General features: G+C 52.5%; 2 protein-coding genes, 1 long non-coding RNA gene and 2 other non-coding genes across 15 annotated transcripts in view; 4 read left to right on the top strand and 1 right to left on the bottom strand.

Moving 5' to 3' along the window:
- Nucleotides 1–8,626, top strand: part of TRPM2 (transient receptor potential cation channel subfamily M member 2) — a 62,090-nt gene extending 53,464 nt beyond the window's left edge. For 8 of the 9 annotated variants that reach the window (XM_053564355.1, XM_053564354.1, XM_053564353.1 and 5 more), the window contains 5 exons: nucleotides 4,040–4,126; nucleotides 4,828–4,933; nucleotides 5,889–5,990; nucleotides 7,667–7,783; nucleotides 8,124–8,626. In XM_053564355.1, coding sequence (XP_053420330.1) covers nucleotides 4,040–4,126; nucleotides 4,828–4,933; nucleotides 5,889–5,990; nucleotides 7,667–7,783; nucleotides 8,124–8,249 — 538 coding nt within the window. In that variant the 3' untranslated portion in view covers nucleotides 8,250–8,626. Of the gene's footprint in view, nucleotides 1–4,039; nucleotides 4,127–4,827; nucleotides 4,934–5,888; nucleotides 5,991–6,754; nucleotides 6,855–7,666; nucleotides 7,784–8,123 lie in introns of all 9 variants that reach the window. The other variant, XR_008374836.1, reaches the window with a different exon arrangement.
- The window catches only part of LOC128567267 (uncharacterized), a 27,998-nt gene extending 7,817 nt beyond the window's left edge, over nucleotides 1–20,181 (bottom strand). Inside the window, exons 1-2 of one of the 2 annotated variants that reach the window (XR_008374839.1) lie at nucleotides 19,803–20,181; nucleotides 4,727–4,854 (exon numbers count right to left, since the gene is read on the bottom strand). This is a non-coding gene — a long non-coding RNA (uncharacterized LOC128567267). Of the gene's footprint in view, nucleotides 1–4,726; nucleotides 4,855–16,519; nucleotides 16,701–19,802 lie in introns of those variants that run through there. The other variant, XR_008374838.1, reaches the window with a different exon arrangement.
- On the top strand, nucleotides 4,887–4,950 carry LOC128568271 (Z6 small nucleolar RNA). The gene has a single exon (XR_008375087.1). It is a non-coding gene; the product is annotated as a Z6 small nucleolar RNA (small nucleolar RNA).
- Nucleotides 5,858–5,932, top strand: LOC128568272 (Z6 small nucleolar RNA). The gene has a single exon (XR_008375088.1). It is a non-coding gene; the product is annotated as a Z6 small nucleolar RNA (small nucleolar RNA).
- On the top strand, nucleotides 19,631–22,305 carry LRRC3 (leucine rich repeat containing 3). 2 transcript variants are annotated; one of them, XM_053564382.1, is made up of 2 exons: nucleotides 19,631–19,760; nucleotides 20,434–22,305. In XM_053564382.1, the coding sequence occupies exon 2, from the start codon at nucleotides 20,489–20,491 to the stop codon at nucleotides 21,251–21,253; it is 765 nt and encodes a 254-aa protein (XP_053420357.1). In that variant the 5' UTR covers nucleotides 19,631–19,760; nucleotides 20,434–20,488; the 3' UTR covers nucleotides 21,254–22,305. The 2 variants fall into 2 exon arrangements, with proteins under 2 accessions (XP_053420357.1, XP_053420358.1); XM_053564383.1 differs by lacking the exon at nucleotides 19,631–19,760 and adding an exon at nucleotides 20,299–20,323.

The following is a 22,305-nucleotide window of genomic DNA, read 5'->3' as shown; positions in this document are numbered from 1 at the left end:
TGGCTCCTACCTGAGGTCTGGCTCCTCCCCTGAGATCTGGCTCCTCCCCTGAGGTCTGGCTCCTCCCTGAGGTGTGGGTCTTCCCCTGAGACCTGGCTCATCCCCTGAGGTGTGGCTCCTCCCTGAGGTCTGGCTCCTCCCCTGAGATCTGGGTCCTCCCCCGAGGCATGGCTCCTACCTGAGGTGTGGGTCTTCCCCTGAGACCTGGCTCATCCCCTGAGGTGTGGCTCCTCCCTTGAGATCTGGCTCCTCCCTGAGGTCTGGCTCCTCCTCTGTTGAGGCCCTGACTCTGCTGGCCTCTGTCTGGGTCACAGAATGCTGGATTGTGTCCCACTCACTTCTGTACACTGTTTGCCCCAACTTTGCAGTGTGTCCTGACTCTGGTGTGGGCATGCCTTCATGCCCTAGTCTAGAGCCTTCTATGAGTTTAAAACTCAGTGGGTTGAGTACCTGACAACTCCTGGTGTGATATTGAGAGGAACTGTATTGAAATTATAGAACAAATTTGGGATCTGACACTTTTACAATAAGGAATATCCTATGACTATGTTTGCCAACATTTATTTATGTCTTCGTTTTATAATTTTCTTTATAAAGAACTTACACTTTCGAAAAATGATTTATTCTGGCTGGGCAAGGTGGCTCAAGCCTATTATCCTAGCACTCTGGGAAGCCAAGATAGGAGGATTGCTTAAGGCCAGGAGCTCAAGACCAGCCTGGGAAATATTAAGACCCTTTATCTACAAAACATTTAAAAATCAGGCAGGTGTGGTGGCAGGCACCTGCAGTCCCAGCTACTTGGGAGGCTGAGCCAGGAGGATCCCTTGTGCCCAGGACTTCAAGACTTCAGTAAACTATGATGAAGTCATGGCATTCCAGCCAGAGCAACAGAGTGAGACTCTGTCTCAAAAGAAAAAAAAAAAAAAAAGGTTTATTCCTATATAAGCAATAATTTTATTATTTTTAGGAATGTTGGATTTTTCTATTATATTTTCCCATTGTTTTTTGTGAATATATAGGAGGTATGTATGCCAACTTTGTATCCAGCAACTTTGCTAAACTTTCTTTTTAGGTACATACATTCATAGATTTTTCTTGGATTTTCTATTTAAATGATAATATGTTCTGCAAATAATGGTGTTTTCTTTCTCCTTACAATTAGTGTGCCTCCTTCCTTTTTGTTGCCTTGTTGTGTTGGAGAACTCTGCAGTATAATGTGGAATGTTGGGGCATTACTGGGCTTGCTTGTCTCATTCTGACGTAATGGCAATGCTTTCAACATTTCTACTAAGTATTGTATTTACTGAAGAAATTTTATACATACTTTTTATCAGATTAGGAATGTTTCCCTCTAATCCCAGTTTGTTCAGAGTTTTCATCTTGTTGAATGTTATCAAATGGCTTTTCTGTCATCAGTTGAGATAATTATAAGGTACGTTTGCCTTTTAGCCAATTAGCGTATGAACTATTTTTATAGCTTCCTCAGTGTTCGGCCATCCTTGCATTCCAGGGATAAACTCTTCTGTTGTTACATTTCATATGGAGAATTTTTTTAAAAATCTATATTCAAAAGAGGAATTTTCCTATAATTTGTGTTTATGTATGCTATCTTATTCTGGTTCTCATGGAATGAGCTGGGTGGGTGAGTGGGGTAGAGATGGTCACCTGTTCCTTAGAAGTTTAATAATAGTCAGCTCTAGCACCTTTCAATAAGAGGACTTTTAATTACTTCATTTTCCTGAATCATTATTGGAACCACATTTTTCTGTTTCTTCTTAGGCCTCTTTTAGTAATTGTAACTTTCATCTAAGTTTTCAAATGTCTTGTTACAGGTGTTTGTAATGTTCTTTTATGATTTTAGAAATTATTTAATATGAATGTAATTATTTCTCCCTTTGAACATCGATACTTACATTTTTCTCTCTTTTTTTATTATTCTTACCAGAGGTTAATTTTATTATCTTTTTAAAGAACTAGCTTTTCAGTTTATTAATTATCTTAATTTTTTTTCTGTCTCATCCGTTTTTGCTTTTATTTTTGTCCTTTCTTTCTACTTTTTTTGAGTTGGCTCATGCTAATTTGCACTCATGTTTTCTGGTTTTTTAATAAGTGCACCTACGTCTATAATTTCTCTGTGAGATCTGGTAGGCTGCACCCCTTAGGTTCTGATGAGCAGAGCTCCTATTTTCCACTTTATAAATTTCATCATAATTCTCGTGGTAGCTTTGGGTGATTTAGAGATGTTCTTTTCAGTTTTCAAGCATTCTTTGTTATTGCCTTCTCATTATATTACATTTTTGTTGGCACATGGTTGGCATCAAACTGGTTCTTGAAAGTGATTACAATGTCCTCTGTGGCCCCATCTCTCCTGGGGTCATCCCAGCCCCCACTCTCTTGCCTTGCCAGCAGCATCCATCAAGCTTGTCTGACTTGGCCACCCCCTCAGAAGCCCTTTCTGCTTCAGGGGTGGTGTGTCCACTTCTGCCTGGGGCCAGCCCTCCCTCCTGGGGCTGCCACACCAAAGTACCACAAACCATGGGGCTTAAAGTGGCAGAAATTTATCCTCTCATGGTTCTTAAGACCTGAAGTCTGAGCTCAAGCCGGTGCTCCCTCCAAAGCTTCTGGGGAGGCCCCTTCCTGCCTCGTCCAGCCCCTGGTGTCACCAGCACCCTTTGTGTTCCTTGGCTTGTGGGTGCATCACCTGGGGCTCTGCTCCTCTTCTTATGAGGATTATAAATTATATGGGGTTATGGCCAACCCTAGGGCCTCATCTTAACCAGTACACTGCAAGGGTACTTTTTCCAAATGAGGTCACATTCTGAGGTTCCATAAAGGATGTGGCTTTGGGGGACACTGTTCACCTTGCACCAGACCTGTCTTAGGTGACCGCCCAGCCACTTACCCTAGAAGCATCCTGATGCTCCAATACCAGGGCACAGACTTTATAGGGCCCCACCCAGGGTCAGTGGGGGTGGGGGGCTGGAGGGCCAGAAAGTGAGGTGCAAGGGAGGGGTAAAGGAAGTGGGGGATCTAGCTGGGGCCAGGAGAACACAGCACGGTGAGGCAGGGGCTGCACTCTGCCCTGGGGCTGGAGGCCAAGCAGGGGTCCAGGGGTGGCAGAGTAGCAGCAAAGGGATTGGGAGCCCCAGCCTGACCAGCAGGGTGAGGCTGCTAAGGTCCTATGCTGGCGGGAGGGACCGTCCTTACTGAGGGGTGGTACGAGCTAGGTGGGGGTGAGTGGACCTTAGCTGAGGGTGTGGGGACAGGGGCTGGAGGAGGCAGGACTCTTCAGGTGACCCCATTTGGAGGAAGCAAGGGGGTACTGCACTGGGCCAGGGGCTAGGGTAGGCACGGTGAGCCTGGACAGTGTGGTGGACGTGGAGGCCACACTGATCACAGGGCAGTATCGGTGTGTTTCTCCTTCTGCTGTTCTGGGACTTGCTATTTCAAGTAGGGCCTGGTGGTGTGAAGGGAGACATCCTGGCTGACCGGGAAGCATCTGGGACTCTCCTCCTGCCCACAGTTAGCACCCTGTGCTTGGGCTGTCTGCATGTCCTGGTACCCCCTAGGCTGGTCCAAGCCTGGTGACCCATCGTCTGTAGGCCCTGGGAGTTTGGCCTGACCCACACACCACCCCTCACCAGGTCACCAGGGCAGGGGCAGTGCTCTGTGCCCAGGGCCTTTGGGGGCAGATGAGTGGAATCTCAAGCTATTGCCTGTCCCCTACTCTGTGGAGAGTAGACAGCTGTATTAACACCTCCCCACCTGCAGTGCAGCTGCACTTCTGCCCCTAAGGAGGCCCCTTCTCCTGCCAAGTCGCCCCAAGGCCACCTGAAACCCTGGCCTCACCCCTAGGAGGTCACCAAGGGACCCACCCCCAGGCTAGGAAAGGTTGGGCAGAGCACCACACCATCCCCACGTGTGCTGGCTGCTCATGCTGGCCAGCCCCTCTCAGCTGCCCTCCGCGCTCTGTCCCCACCCTCCCAGTTTCAGGCAGTGGGCTGCAGGCAATGGGCTGAGCCTACCCTTCTGCCTCCAGGAACCCCATGGGCCGCACAGGCCTTCGTGGACGAGGGAGCCTCAGATGCTTTGGACCCAACCATGCGCTGCACCCCCTGGTCACCCAGTGAGTTCTACGCCCTGACAGGCATGAACACCCACCTCAGCACAGGGCCAGCCCATGTGTGTGGGCTCCCGGGCCACTCCCCTTTGCTGGTGCACTGAGAGGACAGCTGCAGTGCTTGGTGCTTGGCACCTCCTGGGCATAGGGGAGGTCTGTGGACAGGCATGAACATACCCGAAAGGGGGCAGGGAGGGCACCCTCAGAATGCCCGGCCTGTGCCCCCCTCCAGAGGAGCTTGTTGTATCTGGGTACCCTCCAGAAAAATGAAAATGAAAATAATCCCACTGAGCACTAATGCTGGAGCTGTGGCCTGTAACCTCCAGCAGCCACATCCACCTGTGCCCGGTCAGGCCACCTTCAGGCAGGTGCAGGCCCAGGCCCAACCAAGGGCACTGTGGGGGCCTCTGCTCTGGCACCCTTGCCCACTGGGCTCACACTGCATTTTCAGAGCTGCAGAACTAGAGAGCTGGGTCCAAGACACACACTTCCTTACAGCTTTTGGTAGAAAAGAGCTTCCTAAGAGGCAGGGGCTCTGCTCATCCTGCCTCCAGTGCATGGAAGTGGGAAGGACAGTTCCCAAGGGGTCGTTGTCTCAGTTCTTACCTTGAGATTAGGTCCTTGGAAAGGAGCCAGGCTGAGCTGGCCGTGCCCCCCGCCGCCAGCTAGTGCTGAGCAGAGGGGCTGTGAGCCGCTCCCTTCCCCAGGTGGAGGCGGAATCAGGATGGCGCCATCTGTAGGAAAAGCATAAAGAAGATGCTGGAAGTGCTGGTGGTGAAGTTCCCACTCTCTGAGCACTGGGCTCTGCCGGGGGTAAGTGCTGCCCAGCAGGACTTTAACTGTCTGCCAGCCTGTCCATTTGGTCACTCACCTGTTTGTCCATCCCCCTGTGGACTGATCATCCCTGGGCAGGGATGGTTGTAGACACCACCTGGTTAGCGTGATAGTTAATGCTGGTACTTTGCTGTTTAGAGGTTCTCTCTCCTGTTTCCTCATTTTGTGAAAACCAAGGTTTAGCTCTCTTTGGTACAGAAGCACTAATTGAGTGTCTCAGGCATGGGCCCAGGGCTAGGGCTGCCTGGGAACATGACTGGGGTTCTCTAGGGGAGCTCAGGGTATAGGTAGCAGAGATGGCCTCACAGATGTCCCAGACACGAACCTGCCCCTCACTGTCTGGGCCCTGAGCTGAGTTCCGGGAGGGGTGGAGGTGTACACAGGCCCCTCGGCTCAGGGTCAGCCTTGCCACGAGGGGCTGAGGCCTGCACAGGCTTCCCAGGAAACACGCGAATGTCTCAGTGGTCTTGGAATGACTCGCAGGACTGGAGAGGTGGGAGCCAGGAGGAGGTACGGGTGCAGGGTCCATGTTCACGATTCGGGTGGCAAGAGCCCAGTATGTGCCAGAATAGGCAAGAACCAGGGCCCGGGAGAGGGAGCACAAACAACAGGGCGCAGCTAGTCTGTTGACTGCCAGGCTGAGAGGGCAGTGAACAGGTGCCTGTCACTCATGGAGCAGCCAGAGCAGGTAGTGCCTTTGGCCCCTGCGCCTGCTCAGGCTGCATTGGGTCTTGCTGACGTGAACAGTGGGTTCTGGGCAGTGTTACTCCAGCCCTGAGACAGGCAGCTCTGGCTACCAGAACGTGCTTGCCTTTGCCTCCTGGGGCCTGGCTGGCTGCCCACCCCGGGCATGTGGCCAGTGGAGATGGGCTCCAGACGGCCTGTGGTCTGGCATGGGTGCCTTGCTGACCTGCCTTCGCCCCGCTCTGCTCAGGGCTCCCAGGATCCAGGGGAGACGCTGCCCCGGAAGCTGAAGCAGATCCTCCGACAGGAGTCCTGGCCGTCTTTTGAGAACTTGCTAAAGCATGGCACAGAGGTAGGGTGGTCTTTCTGCTGTGCTCCCACTGTGTGTCCTGAGGGCTATAGGATGAGCACATGTGATGCTAGGGACCAGCCCCAGCCCTGACAGTGACAGTCCCACTGAGCCCCACTGGTGACAGAAGTCCCACTCAGCCCCATGAGTGACAGCAGTCCCACTCTGCCTCACAGGGCGACATCAGTCCCACTTAGCCTCACCAGTAATAGCAGTCCCATTCAACTTCACTGAGTGGCAGCAGTCCTGGCTTCTATCCCTTAACTTCTATCTCTGAACTTCTCTGGGTGATGGCATCCTGCCCCCACCCCCACATCCCACAGCTCCTGAAGGAATGAGGAAGAAACTGGGACAGGGAAAAACGACTACACCTCTGGGCACCTCGGGTGCCTTGCTCTCCCTCTCTGTCCTGATTTTCCTTCCCTCCGAATCAAGATGGTCGGGCAGAGGACCCTTGCTACCTTCTGGGTGGGACAGGCTGCCTGGAGGCCTGGTGTTGCCCTCCTTCCCACACTCACCCACACCACGAACACAGCTGGGCCCAAGGGTGCTGGGAGGCCAGCTGCTCCCTCAGGCCTGCCCTGGACTTCTGGGCTCTGGAGGGGCCCTGAAGGCCCTGGGGAAGGCCTCCAGCCTTCGTCTGCTACATTTTCTTTCCGGACTTTTCTTGGTTACATAAACTACGTGTGTAAGATGAAGCATTAACTGTGGAAAGTGAGGGCTCTGCACCCCCCAGGGACTCTCAGGCTGTTTGGTTCTCTCTCTAGGGAGGCACGGTCTCTGGCCTCTCGGCACCAGACATGGGCATGCCCTCCATCCATGGGCCACGACTTGCTGCTTCTCTCAGCCTGTGACGGTCTCATTTAGGTCAGGCTTACAAAGGGACCTCAGTGTTTTTGAGGCCTCCACCTTGTGGATTTGTGGCTCGCCCTGAGCCACCCTGAGTGGGCCTGAGGCTGTTACCAGGCCTGCTGTATACCTCAGGTGTTGACAAGGGCAGCCGCTGACAGCCTCGTCATAGCCCTCAGCCTTACCCTGCACAGGCCCTCGGGGAACTGTGTGTCTCTCCTTTTATTATCTAAAGGATTTGGGGTTTTTCCTGGAGTAAATTCACATAACATAAAATTTACCATTTAGAAGCGGGTGGTTCTATGACCTCCAGCCCGTGTGGTGCAGTCACCAGCCCCATCTAGTTCCAAAGCCTTCCATCACCCCCACTGGTCTGCCTCCTGTCTCTGTGGATTTTTTTCTGGACATTTGTTATAAATGGACTCCTGCAGTGGGTGGCCTTTGTGTTAGAGGCTGTCTGCCATCCCCTGTAAATACCTCCAAGTTCTGTGGGGACCAAGCACAGTCACCTTGGGTCCAGTGTCCGAGGGCCTTGAGGCCAAGCCAAGGGTGAGCGTGGGCCATGAGTGGGTTGCAGGACTGGGGCCCACAAAATGTGTGAATCAAAAATGAAGCCCATTGAGCAGCCCCAGGTTGGCTGGACAGGAGCCAGGCCAGGTGGGTTGTACAAACAGAAGCCATGTTCAGAGCTGGGACAGAGGAGGGGCCATTGAGGTGGTGTCTGTCTCATGGCAGGTGGGGATTCTTGGGGCCCCTTTCCAGAAGAAAGCCCCTGGGGTGGGCTCAGAGATCCGCCCACTGGCCCGGCTCACCCTGCCCTCCCCTCCCAGGTGTACAAAGGGTACATGGACGACCCCAGGAATACAGACAATGCCTGGATTGAGACAGTGGCTGTCAGCATCCACTTCCAGGACCAGAACGATGTGGAGCTGAAGAGACTGAACTCGGTATGGGGCAGACATAGGGGTGCTCTGGACAGGCCCAGGGCTCCCAGGGTAGGGAGAGTGAAGGCTGCAGGGGCCAGAGACTTGCCCAGAGGGTACAGGTGCCCACCTGGGTGGGGCCCGAGACCTACAGCAGATGGCTAGAGCACAGAAGGCTGAACAGGTGACCACGAGGGGCCTGTGCAGCCATGGGACCCAGGTCCTCTGGGGAGGCCATGAGAATGATATCTGCGGTGAGACTGGCATGTCTTCCCTGCTCCTGGCTCAGCCCTTGTAGGGGCTGTCCATCCCCTATGCTTAAATTGAGCCTGCATGTTCCTAAGCCAGATCTTTGTCCTTCCAGAGCCTGCTCACCAGCAACCCAGAGGTGTCCATCCGATGGCAGGGGGTGGACAAGCGCATCCCCCTGTACTCAAACCACAAGGCTCTCCTCCAGAAGGCAGCCGCTCTGTTCGGGGCTCACTATTGACTGTGACTGGCGGCTGTGGCCTGTGAGCAGCCCTCGGAGACTTCCTCAGCCCTGAACCCACATGGCACTTGGGCTGACACCAGGCACTGGCAGGAGTGGCTCAGGCTCAGGTGAATCTGCTGGGCCCTGCGGCAGTCAGTCGCCAGACGGGCTCTTAAACTGGACAGTGTTGAGATGTCCTGCATCCTGCACCCAGCACAACCTTACCTGGCCTCTGCCTGGCCTGCGCCCCACCCAAGGGGCCAGCTCTCTCCCCACCACTTTCCCCAGGAGCCGTCTAGACAGGGGATGTGTGAAAACCCATGACATCAAATCCTCTGTCCAGACTGGCCTGGCTGCCCCTCCTCTGCTGTCCATAAATAAAGTTACTGGCTCTGTGTCTGGGCCACTGAGAGCTCTGTCTGACCCCTGGGCTTTCTAAGGCCCATGGGCACCTCCATGGGTGCCTGAGGTAGGTGCCTCCCATGGACAGCCTGCAGGCCCCTCAGGGCAAACGCAGGTTTCTGCTCTGACCCACGCTCCCTCTTCCTTTCCCTAAGCCCAGGCCCCAGCATCACCCGGAGCCCTCCAGGCTGGGACTCAGGCACCCATGCACCTTCTTGCCCCCTGCACAGTGGAGCTGACACCCCCACCCTGCTCCCCTGGCAGAGCCCAGGGACTGCCAGGTCACTGAGCTAAGGCCATGGTGTCCACCCTCCTGTGGGCAGCTTCTGTGCCTGAACCAAAGTTGCTGGTTACCTCCCTGTCCCCAAGTACCCCTTACCCCACAGTGCTCCCAGCTGAGCCCTCCCTTCCTGCTTGGAAGCTCCCTTCACCAGCTCCTGTTAAGAGCCACACTGGGAGCCTGATGTGGGGGCTCTGCAGCCCCAGGCCTGGGGAGCCTGGATGCTGCCCCGTCATCAGCACCTCAGTCCCAGGGGGCTCCAAAGCAACCAGTTTGAAACCAACGATGCAGCCACTGGACAGGGCTTGTGCCCTGCCCTCCATCCACATCCTCTCTTCCATGTGCTCCTGGCTACTCGTGTCCTTCCAAATGCTGGCAGAGAAGTCCTGCTTATTTGTCCGTGACTCACCCAGGCCCCTGCCTGGTGTGGTGTCGTGCCCCAGGGCAGGTGTCATCCCTGCGTCTGCAGGACCCAGAAACACCTGTGCTGAAGGTGGCACCCAGGGAAGGTGGAAACTGAGCCAGGGGTCAGAGCAGAGCAGCTGTCAGGGAAATGTCCACTGCTCCATTAAAATATGCACCACATGAATGTCCCCATCCTAACCAAAGTGCACACATGGCTGCCCACACAGCTCTGCTCACTCCTGCAGGAGGAGCTTGTTCTCATCCCAAGCCAGCTGAACACACAGCCAAGCAACTGAACTGTGGGCAACCGGGACAGATACTCAACGAAAACCACTAACTACCAAAAGGAGGCATTGATGTGTCAAGGAAGCCAACGGATCCTCTAGGAAAGGGTGACACATCTTAGTACACGCTGGAGAAGAGACAGCCATCAAAAACTAACCAGAAAATGTGTAAAAAATGCATACGTCCAAGAACAGTTAAAAGGATGGGTGAATAACAGAGTGTGGGGAGTCAGAGGGGGCCTGGGAGGGCCACCGGGTCTCCCCTCAGGCATCAGCTTCCACATTACCTTCTCTTATTTATGTTAGAAAAGACCCAAGATTTTCTTTGTACACAGCAGACAGAGATAAAGAGGGGGGAAATATGAAAGAAAATTGAGACTAAGGGCAAATCCAGATGTTCCAACATCCGTCTACTAAGAGTTTCAGAGAACAGGGTTGATGGGAAGGAAATAAAGTGAGGGCCACGTGCCCCCGAGGGCAGACGGTCTCCCCAGGGCCCTGAGCTGTCCCAGTGTAGACTCTCAACCCATGAGACACGTGAGAACCGCGGCAGGAGGAAATTTGGTCTGAAAATGCAATGAAAAGAAATCTTACATACATCTTCATAAAATTTTAGAACAATGAGAAAAAAGAAAACTCGAAAAATCAACATGATTTAAAAAACACCCCCCGCCCCCAAACTGGCTCTAGGCTTCCCCACAGCAAAATTAGGAGAAGATAATGTCTTCAGAGTCCTGGTGACTCGATTTTGCTCTAGCACAGTGGTTCTCAACCTTCCTAGTGCCGCGACCCTTTAATACAGTTCCTGTGGATCACGACCCACAGGCTGAGAACTGCTGCTCTAGCATCACAGACCCAGCCAAACCGGCATCCACGTGGAGCACTAAGTAAAGACATGTCACCTAATAGAACTGTAAGAATGCAGAGAATGTGCCGCCTGCATGTCCTTCCCAAAAGAATTTCTCAAAGATGAATTACAGAAAAACAAAAGCAAACACTGTCTTCACCGTCTCAGGCTGCTTTCATGCAGAAATGCATTCTTACAGCTCCAGAAGCCAGAAGGCAATGCTCGGGTGCCATCACATCGGGTTTCTGGAGAGGCCTCTCTTCGCGGCTTGCCCACAGTTGTCTTCCCATTGTGTCCGCAGGTGGCCCTTCCTCGTGTGCACACGGGAGACCGCGGGTTCTCTCTGGGGTCTGTCCACCAGCACACGAGTCCTACGGGCTCTCTTTGGGGTCTCTCCACTAGCACACGAGTCCTGCTGGGTCAGAGCGTCACCCTTTGACCTCATGAACTTTGCTGCCTCCACAGAGGACCCTGCTCCCAACACAGACATTTAGCCCTCTCACACACACAGGTACAGACACACAGATGCATATACACACAGACATACACACATTCAAACACAGCCAGACATATACACAGACACACACACAAAACGCATGCAAACACACACATACACACAAACACAGAGACACACACAAAACACATGCAAACACACACATACACACAAACACACAGACATACAGACACACACACACAGATACCACATACAAAATGCATGCAAACACACACATACATTCAAACACACACACAAACACACAGACACACATGCAGACCGAGCTCTGTGGGTGCCACACACCTCACTCAAATGTGTGGCCACATCTTAAATTGCTGAGGCCCAACACAACTGCAACAACAAAATCTAATGACTGAAACTGTGTGCCCTTTGGTCAGTGGTCAGCAGGTGGCCACCAGGAGCAACGCTGTGTTGTGTAATTCAAGTCCGCTGAGAGGAGCGATGTCACACGTCCTCACTACACACAAAGGGAAGAAAGAAGGGAGGGAGGGCAGCAACTGGGGGCGAGTGCGCTGACCAGCTGTGTCAGAGCGGTCATCTGGCAATGTACGTGCCGTCAGAACAAGTCGGATACCTTAAATATACACAGTTCCTGTGAATCATACCTCAACACAGTCAAAAACATATTTTAAATAACCTAACTAGTCTAGAATTAAAGTCCCAGATGCCTCAACTGGGAGGAGGCAGAGGGGGGTTGTGGAGGCCCCAGAGGTGGGACCAGGTTCTCATCTGCTCAGGGAAGGACTGGGTGCTGGCCAGGTGTCAGCTGGGAGAACAACCCAGGCTTAAAATTGCCATTGGAAGGATAGAAATAGAGGAATAACTTTGACCATAAGAGGAATTAAGGGGAACAAGAAAAAAATCAGGGATAGAAAAAATATCAGTAAAGAATGATTAATATGAAATTCAAAAGTAGGAAGTGTCAATATGTGTCAGTAATCACAACGCATTAAAATGGAGATTCTCATATTGGGATAAAAATAACACAATGCATTCCTACTATTCTTCATACACAGAAAACTCATGGAAACAGGTGCAGCCCACAGTGCCTCAAACACAGGCAGGGTCTACGAGGCAGCGGTCGCCTTCCACAGCAGCCCATGGAGCACAGGGCTGGACGTCTGTCCTTTCACGGAACAAGGACTGTTTCCCTGGAAAAAGGAACAAATCCATTAAGAGGCTATCACTATCATGGACTATTACCTAACATCATAGCTTTTAAGATACAGAAAGCAAAAATGACAGAAATTTGAGGAGAAACTGGCAAATTGACAGTAACGCTGTGGTTTTTCAGATTCCTCTCAGAAATCAAGGAAGCAAGAAGCACAAGGAAATAGGGCGGAATCGGAGTAATGCAGCTGGCGGGATGGGCCATCCTCGTGTGCGTGTGCCGGTGTGCACGCCTGCACAGTGTGTGTGGATGTCTGCACGTACACACGGTCTTCACGCTGTTACACATCGCACGTGGAGGTCACGCACGCTGTGTGGACACACAGACACAGACACACGCTGCCGTATGAAGGACATGCAAGCAAGTACTCTGCACCGTGTCCGCGTGCCTCTGTGCTTCCCCCACAACGAACACCACTACAGCAGGTCCCGGCAGACACCTCCTTTCCAGACAAACACAGATGTTCACAGAAACTAAGTAAGCACCACACCAGAGGGGGCTACTGACAGCTCCCAAGAGCACCTCCACATAGCCAGCCACAGCGTCAGGTCAGTGACACTGAGACCCAGGACAAATATGGTGAGGGGACAGAGGTGCATGTGGAGGTTTGGGCACCTGCATCTTCTTGGCACCCCTCAGCTCACTGAGGATACCACTGTCCAGTGTCTGGGCTCTCTGACCCCCAAGGGCTGCCGTCCTCACCAGAGCCTCATGAACGGCAGACGTCATCCCTTTCTGTTCCTATGCAGGGAGGTCACAGAGCTGGACAGGCCTCTACCAAGAGAGCTGACGCTGCTCCAAGCCTGGGTCATGGGGATTTGGGGAGAACATGGGGATTTGGGGAAAACATGGGGACTTGGGGCTGGGCATGCTGTCTTCCCTCACAGAGCGGCAGGCATGTAGCAGGGCCATGGAGGTGGCCTCTCTCACACCCGTCCAGACCCAACGCCCACATGAGCAGAGTGGGTTTTCAGAGGAACAGTTATAACCTTAAATGCACTTGCTTGAAAATAAAAAGATGGAAATAGATGGTCTAAATTTATGACTCAAGAGGCTCAAAAAATAGCTACCAAGTGAATCCAGAGATGAAGGCTGGGACAATATCAGAATTTAATGAAATAGGGAAAAATAAAGAATTGGCATGATAAATCCATTCCAAAATCAGTTCTTAGAAAATATCAGCAAAATAGACCAAATTTGGACAACTTGGAGCAAGAGGAAGAGTGAGAGGCTTCAGGGTGGGAGTGGGGAGAGGAAATCCCAGTGCAGGTGTCTGGACACCTGAGGTTTCCTGGGACACTGGCTGCTCATGTCTCCCAGAAAGCTGGACAAGGGGCAGTAGCTCAGACTTTGGAGAAGGATGGGCTAGCTGCACAAACCCTGCCCAGAGGCCCAGGAGGTATCAACAGAAAACAACTCAGACCCTGTGAAATAATTTAAAGAGGTTTATTCTGAGTTAATATGTGCTATCATGGCCCACAGAGCCATGCACAGGAAGCCTTGAGCCAGTGGTCACTTGTGGCGGGTGACAGTTTGGTTTTACACATTTAGGGAGACAGGAATTACATATAAAGTCAATAATCAATACATGGAAGGCACACATAGGTTCGGCCTGAAAAGGCAGGGCATCTTCAAGTGGGGATTACAGGTTATAGGTGGGTGTAAAGATTTTTTGATTTTTGATTGGTTAAAATAATAAAGCTTTGCCTAATGCTTAGAATGTTTTGAGTTAGATAAGGAAGTCTGTTGATCAGAGACAAGCCAGGGACACATATTGGACTCAAACTGATGACCTGCTGGTGTGGTTTAACCTTTGCCTTGCATGGCCTTGAGCCTGTTGATGATTCAGTATGTTACAAAGAACAACTCCAACAGGGAGAGGGTGTGGTGAGGCGGGTGTGATGACCTCCCCTGTCTTCATGGCTAGCAACTCAGCTTTCACTCAACTTTCCTGGGGTGCCCTTGGCCAAGAGGGAGTCCATTCAGTTAGCTGGAGGCAGGGAAGGGGGCTTAATATTTTATTTTAGCTCACAGAGAGAACCATCACCAGGCCTTCTTTCTGGTTTTCCAGTCCAGGTTGTCAAATTCAGACAGAAAACTCCATGAACCCAGGAGACCCAGGAATCCAGGCAGCATAGTAGAAGGCTGGGTATGCTCAAAACTGCTGAGGACTATTTGCTAAAAGGCAACCAGCCGCTGTCAGTTCTCTAGAAAGTGCAGTTGCACCCTGGCTCCCCAGACCGGGTGAGGGGTGGGCCAGGCCCTGGGCCCAGGTGAAGGTGGAGTGGCAGAGGGTCTGGGAGGGCAGAGTGACAGCCAGCACAAAGCTGGATGGCTGCTACATGCCCCCCTTTCCAAGTGTGGGAAAGCAGCATTTGGCCTCCCTGGGGACATCTTACTCATTTCCCTGATATCATCCTGGCCATGTGGATGTTTCCAGCACAGCTTGGCCACATGGATCCCCAGAGAGACAGACACACTTCCACCTCACCCAGCCACACAGCCTTCCTTGCGGGATGCTCCATTAGCCAGTTGGAGAAGCGGTATTTTATCCCACAGACTACATGTCTTTCAAGAAGACATGTGAAGCGGCCACAGCAATCACCACTGCTAATGTAAGTGACCAAACCTGGGCCAGCACCGGCGAGACCCTGGGTTCTGAGAGGATAAGCCAGCTAGAGGATAAGCCCTGAGCTGCATGACAGTCAGAGGGGAGGCTACAGTGGCCAGACCACAGCCCCGAGCCACATGACAGTCAGAGGGAGGCTACAGTGGCCAGACCACAGCCCCGAGCCACATGACAATCAGAGGGAGGCTACTGTGGCCAGACCACAGCCCCAAGCCACATGACAGTCAGAGGGAGGCTACAGTGGCCAGACCACAGCCCCAAGCCACATGACAGTCAGAGGGAGGCTACAGTGGCCAGACCACAGCCCCGAGCCACATGACAGTCAGAGGGAGGCTACAGTGGCCAGACCACAGCCCCGAGCCACAAGACAGAGGGAGGCTACAGTGACCAGACCACAGCCCCGAGCCGCATGGCAGTCACAGGGAGGCTATAGGGGCCAGACCACAGTGCCAGGGTGACAGGGGAAGGTTGCTGGTGCTTCTGAGAGCACAGGCTAAGTCCCAGAGTGATAGCGCACCAGGATTTTCCCTGGAAGACCTCGGACAGCATTCTGGGAGGGGCGGGCCATGGTGTAGAAGGGGACCCAGAGTCAGCACTCTTCAAGCGCCTTTCCACGAGCACACAACTCAGTCAGTGCACACACTGTTAACACCCCCAACGGCTGCGACTCGCAAACCTACATGCTGCCCACAGCTGCTTTCTTTACTGAGGCATAAGTGGCACCTAGTCCCCTAAACAAAACGGAAGTGTAAGCAGCTGGGAGGGTTTCACTTACGCTAACAACTGGCACCCAAACCAGGACACAGGACAGTTCCACACCCAGCCCCTCCCCATCTGCCACCGCCCTGCCCACGAGCCTCGCCTGCTCGTGAACTTCCTAACAGGGGACTGCCCAGCGTGTGCTCTGCACGCCTGGCCTCCATCACTCAGTGTCATATCTGTGATTCATCTGTGCCTACATGCGAGTTTTAAGTGGTCACTGCATTAATTTATTTAATTTAAATATTAAAAATATTCCATAATGTCTGGGTGTGGCTTTGGCATCTCTTTAATATTTAACATACCAGCTTTGCAGATCATATTATTTTAATCTCTTTAAAAGATAACTGGATAGTTAAAACAAAAATAGTAACAACGCATTGTGAGTTTTATTACAAGCGTAGAAGTCCTAGGTATGACAATGACAGCGTGAGGTCACGAGGGGGGTGTGGTCCTGCTGCAGGGCTCGTGTACCCCCCACCCCGACGCTGGGATAGGTGAACCCTGTGGCTGAACCCAAAAGCTGCCACTCAAACAGCACAGCAAAAAGGCACAGCTGGGGAGTTAACCACAGAGCGGAGATGGCATCAGAAAAAGTACCCAACCCGAAAGAAGGCAGGGAAAGAGGAAAAAGGGAGGGAGGCAGGGCAGAGGGGACAAATAGGAAGTGAGTTTCAAGAAGACATGTGAAGCCGGCCACAGCAATGACCCCTGCAAATGTAAGTGACCAAAGCTGGGCCAGCACCGGCAAGACCCGGCAGCCTGGCGGCTGGCCTGCCTCTGTGTCGCCAGTTTTTCCAGGGTCTCACTCTGCATTTACCTCTTCCCGGCTGTAACAGTTGCTCAGTTGTTTCTTGAATTTTGCGACCTTTTCACGTTTGCATATACTGCCCAGTCACTTTGTCAGCCGTCAGTCTGGGGGTGTCTCTGTGCTCTCATGGGATCAGGGGAAGCACGTTTGGTGGGAGTAGCGTGAAAGGATGTGTCTTTCCCTTACCACGTCAAGGGTCTGCGATGTCCATCTGCACAGGGTTACTGTATTAACCCTGTCACGTGTAGGTGGTTTCTCCATGGAAAAGTTAGCATTTTCCCCTTTGCAGCTAGTAAATACATTGAGGGAGGTACTTAGTATGGAAATCTTGAAGGAAATTTTTTTAAGTAGCAGGAAGGAAGTAGAAACTGACAGAGCTGCAGGGAGAAGCAGATAGATCTACAGTTACACTCGGGGCTTTCAACACTCCCTCTCAATGATTAACAGAGCAAGGAGACAGAAAGCGGACATTAACATGGGCTGCTCCATGGGCCACCTTGACCTCATGGCCAGTTACAGCATCCCCACTGATCAGCAGCACATACGTTTGGGGCACACGCCACAGCCATCAGCCGTGTCCTGAGCCATAAAATGAGGTTTATTTTTTTTTTTGAGACAGAGTCTCACAATGTCACCCTTGCTACAGTGTCATGGTGTCACAGCTCACAGCAACCTTCAACTTTTGACCTAAAGCGATTCTCTTGCTTCAGCCTCCCAAGTACTGGGACGACAGGTGTCCGCCACAGCATAGGGATATTTTATGTTGCAGTTGTCATTGTTATGTTAACTGGCCCAGGCTGGGTTCCAACCCGCCAGCCTGGGTATATGTGGCTGGCCCCATAATCACTGTGCTACAGGTGCCGAGGCATAAAATGAGTATTGATAAATTTAAAAGGATCCAGAACATACAAAGTATGCCCGCTGACAACAGTGGACTTAAACAATATCAGAAAGACCTTCAGAAAAATCTCCATATAACATCAAATGAAATAACTTACTTCTAAACTCATGGGCCAAAAAGGAAATCAAAAAGGAATTTATAAATTATTTTAAACTTAATGAAAACAAAATTATAAAATATCAAAATTTCTCAGATGAAGTTAAAGCTGGACTGAGTGGGAAATTTAAAGCACTAAAATAGAATACCAGAAAAAAAAAGTTTGCAAATCGGTGAGCCTAGCTTCCACTTTAAGAAATGAAAAAGAGAACGTGACTCACAATGTAAGCAAAAGAGACAATAAAGAGCAGCATGGAAATCAATTTTAAGAAGTGGAACAAACAACGAACCCCCAAACTGGGTCTTTCAGAAGGTCAAGATTAATAACCTTCTAACCTAGTGATCAGTAAAAATAAAGAAAAAGAGCAAGCCACAAATAACTCACATCAGGAATGAGAGAAGTAATACCATTTCATGCTGTCTATATATTAAAAGAATAATAAGGGAATATTACAAACAACATTATGCTGATAAATTCAACCACTTAGATGAAATAGACATTTCCTTGAATGATACAAACTATCAACATTCAGAAAAGACATAAGCTCAGCAGTTAAATATTCATTAAATAATTCAACCACATACAAAAATGATAAGGCAGGGTGTGGTGGCTCACACCTGTAATCCTAGCACTCAAGGAGGCCGAGGTGGGTGGGTTGCCTGAGCTCAAGCGTTTGAGACCAGCCTGAGCTGCAGAGAGACTCTGTCTCTAAAAATAGCCAGGCGTTGTGGCAGGCACTTGTCACAGGGAAGAGAATAGCTTGAGCCCAAGAGTTTGAGGTTACTGTGAGCTGTGATGCCACAGCACTCTACTGAGGGCAAACAAAGTAAAACTCCATCTCAAAAAAAAAAAAGATAGTATATCATGAGCCAGTGGGATTTATCCCAGGAACAAAAGGTTGATTTAACTCTTGAAAATCAATCAATATACAGCTGAACCTCTATACTGACCACCTCCCCACATTGACCAACTTCTTACATTGACCTAATTTTCATGGACCTGATGTGCACTACATGTATGTATTAGTACACTAGGCCTAGTTCCTTATGTTGACAACCTCCATATGTTGACCAGTTTGTTACGGTCCCCCAAGAGTGGCCAACTTACAGAGATTCTGCTATAATTGAGAACTCACAATACTCAACAATAACAACCCAATTAAAAGTGAGTAAAATATTGTAACAGAACACTGCCCTACAGAAGGTGGCAAATCAACAAGAGAAAAGATGCTCAACATGATTAGCCACCAGGGAAATGAAAGTCAAAACCACAATTCCATCTGTCACTACACACTTACTAGAATGTCTAAAATTAAAAAGATGAACCATACCAAGTGTTGGGGAGGTGACTAGACTGGTACATTCCCTTTGTCAGTTTCTGAGCGACTTAACTACAGCCACCCTGGATCCAGCCACTCCACCCCCAGGTGTTTACCCCAGGGAAATAAAAACTTGGCCGCAATGTTTGTATCAGCTTCATTTCTAAGAGCCCCAAACCGGAGACAACCCACACAGATATGAAGGGGTGAATGGATGTACAAACTGGTCTGTTCATGCAGGGGGCACTACTCAGCACTAAACCCACCAACGCGGTGACCCAGTATAATTATTCCGCGTGAAATAAGTCGACGAGGAAGTACCCACGGTGTGACTCCATTTATATAAATTACAGGAAAAGCAGACCAACCTTTCGTGACAGCAGCAGATCAGCGCCTGCCTGGTGACGGGGAGGGGAGGGAGCAAGGACGAAGGGGAAGCTTCCTCCTGCCGTTCGGTATGTCGATTGAGACCCCGGTTTAGCAGGTGTATGCAAATGTACGTAGTTTATTGTATACCAACTAATCCACAGTGAGGCTGCTTGAAAAGACCTTGAGGAGGCTCAGGGCCATCCCAATGCCCCCAGCCCCATTCCCTGCCCGCTTCGGGTACCCGCACGCACCAGACTTCCGACAGGGGTGGGAGGCGGGGGTCCCGGGCACGGGGCAACCCAGATGTCGCAGGGCTGACCCGCTCATCCGCGAGGCCGGCGAGGGGCGCCCAGAGGGGGCTTCGCGCGGATCCAGGGTTATCAGGCCGGTGGACGCCCGGGCGCCAGGGAGAGAAGCCACCTGGACACAGAGCTAGGCAAGTGGACCCTTTTAGGGGCAGCCCCTGCGGCCTCGTAGCCCCGCCTCCATCCCGCCCAGAGCGCCGGGGCCCACCCCCGCCCCACCTGGCCCCGCCCCTTCCCCAGGGCCTGCCCACCCCCCCGCCCCTCCCTCCCTGTCCAGCCCGGTGCCCCGCCCGCGGGCCGCACAGGCTGGAGCGCGTCCTCCGCAGCAGGCCGCCGCGGTGTGGGTGCGGGGGCACCGGGCCACCTCGCAAGGTGTGTCGCCGGGTGGGACGGGCTCCGACAGGCCCGAGAGCGGAGAGCAGCCCCCGGCCACGCAGGTAAAGCCCCTCCCCGCCCCGGGAGCGGGGACTCCGCCTTACCCCGCCCATCCTCCCCGCGAGTGCTGGGTCCGGGGGTCCCGGGGGTCCCGGGGGGCCGAGCCCCGCCTGGCTCAGCGCGCGGCCCAGCTACTCCACGCCCAGCGCGGGCCGCGCGCACAGGGCTTGGCTTTTCTCGGTTCTCGGTTTCTTCTTCTCAGACAATTGAAATAGAAGGCGAGGTCCTGGTGCCATGCGGAGGGCAGCGAAGAGCTTGATCTATTGTTCCAATTTTCAAGGGTTGTCAATAGTGGCGGAGCGCTGGGAGGACAGGCAGAGTAGCTCCTGGCACCGAGCGCCCTGGAGACCTGGCGCTCCAGGCTGAAGAAAGCGCCACGGGGCCCTCGGGGGTCCAGCCCCAAAGAGCTGGGCCAATCCAGGCCCTCCCAGCCTCTGGGCACCGAGCCATGCTGGCCGAGGGGTCCCCTGACTACTGAGCCAACCTGTCCTCAGCAAGCGGTCAGCGCCAGCTGCCCCCATTCCTGAGGTGCCCCCTGTGTTTCATGGGCATCTCCAGATGAAAGGTGCAGGGCAGGGGGCCTGATCCCCCATCTGGACCGTTCAGTGTGCCTGGGACTGGTGGGCAATGCTGCTCTCTCTCCCCCTTTCCCTACTCTGTCCTGTTCTCTTTTAGAACTGCAAGTGGAGAGCACTGCCCTGGACGTGGGACACGGTGGGGAAGAGTCAGGATGGGCACCGCTGGCCCCTGGCCCCTGCTGGTTTCCACAAGACGGGCTTGCCTCTTCCTCCTCTTCTGCCTGCGGGTAGGTGCCTCCTGCCCTCACCCTTGCCGGTGTCCTGAGCATGCTGGGGCGGTGGCTGTCCACTGCAGTGCGAGGGGCCTCCAGGAGATCCCCAGGGACGTCCCCACAGATGCCGTGCTCCTGAAGCTGGATGCGAACAAAATCTCCCACATCCCCAATGGAGCCTTCCAGCACCTGACCCAGCTGAGAGAGCTGGACTTGTCTCAAAACTTCATCGAGACCATCAGTCCTGCTGCCTTCTCTGGCCTGGCCGGGGGCCTGCGGCTGCTGGACCTGTCCCACAACCGCATCCGGAGGGTCCCCAAGGATGCCCTGGGCAAGCTCAGTGCCAAGATACGCCTGTCCCACAACCCCCTGCACTGCGAGTGTGCCCTGCAGGAGGCCCTGTGGGAGCTGAAGCTGGACCCTGACTCAGTGGATGAGATCGCCTGCCACACCTCCGTGCAGGACGAGTTTGTGGGGAAGCCCCTGATCCAGGCCCTGGACTCTGGCGTCAGCTTCTGCAGCATCCACCACAAGACCACTGATGTGGCCATGCTGGTCACCATGTTCGGCTGGTTTGCCATGGTGATCGCCTATGTGGTGTACTACGTGCGCCACAACCAGGAGGACGCCCGGCGGCACCTGGAGTACCTCAAGTCCCTGCCTAGTGCCCCTGTTTCCAAGGACCTCGTTGGCCCTGTGCCCTAGTGCCTGCTCCTGGCAGACCCTGGCCCACTGGCTGCCACAGCTTTTGGAGCAGGTGGAGTCTGGCGCCTTCGTGTCCCCCCTCGAGGTAGGTGATCACAGCTGCTGTTGGGTGTCTACACTGCGGTATCTCCAAGTCAGGTGGTTTCACTGTTGGACCCACTTAATGGATAAGGAAACTGGAACTTAGAGCAACAGACTGGCTTACCTGGGACAACACAGTCAGAAAACCATCCCGTTGGTTGGTTGATGACAACCAGTCTGTCTTGATGTCCGCACCCCTTCCACTGTGCAGGCCTCCCCCTCGCAGACCTGTGGGAAGTGAATGCTCCATAAGTGTGAGGTCTCTGTGGAGGACTGGTGCAGATCCACCTGCTGCAGGTGCTAGGTCCTCCGCTGGGGAGCTGGCTGGGCTTTGTTTACCTTGTACATCCTGGGAGCATCTGAACACAAGCCCTTCTCCCAGAGCACAGTTGCAGAGAGCAGGTTTTTCTAGAGAACTAAGTAGAATGCGTAGCTCAAACTAAATGTTCAACATCTTGTTTATTCTCAGAATATTTGTGCCAAAATTTAAGTCTAGTGAGGGGGGAAAACCGTGGAGAGAAACCTGGGAAAGGTCCAGTGCAGGCCCCCAGGGGCAGTGTCAGCAGCAGGTAGACATGGCCCACCGCCTCCTGCCTCTCCTGCTGAACCTGTCTCGGAAGGTGCATCCCGGGTCACCTTTGTGCCTTGCTTCTCCACTCTCTGATATCTAAAGCAGCTCCTTTTCTAAGGATGGGAGGACAGATGTTCCATGTTTCAAGGCCAGCCAACGGGATGCTTCCTTTTCTCCAGCAACAAAAACCCTGTCTTTTCACCTTTGCTGCCAGGAATCTCAGAGATAATTTAGTGTTTGATTTTCTTACCTATATTACTTCACCTTCTGGGTGGACATTACCTCCACCTATATGATTCTGATTTATTATTTCATTCCTTATTGCCTTTTTGTATGTTTATTTTTAAATTACTTTGAATATATTTTGGGGGGAGCAAATAAGTGTAAATTGTATACAGAC

This window comes from Nycticebus coucang, chromosome 16 (genome assembly GCF_027406575.1).
Source record: "Nycticebus coucang isolate mNycCou1 chromosome 16, mNycCou1.pri, whole genome shotgun sequence".
NCBI classification, from domain to species: domain Eukaryota; kingdom Metazoa; phylum Chordata; class Mammalia; order Primates; family Lorisidae; genus Nycticebus; species Nycticebus coucang.
This window is presented reverse-complemented; position numbering and strand designations above follow the sequence as displayed.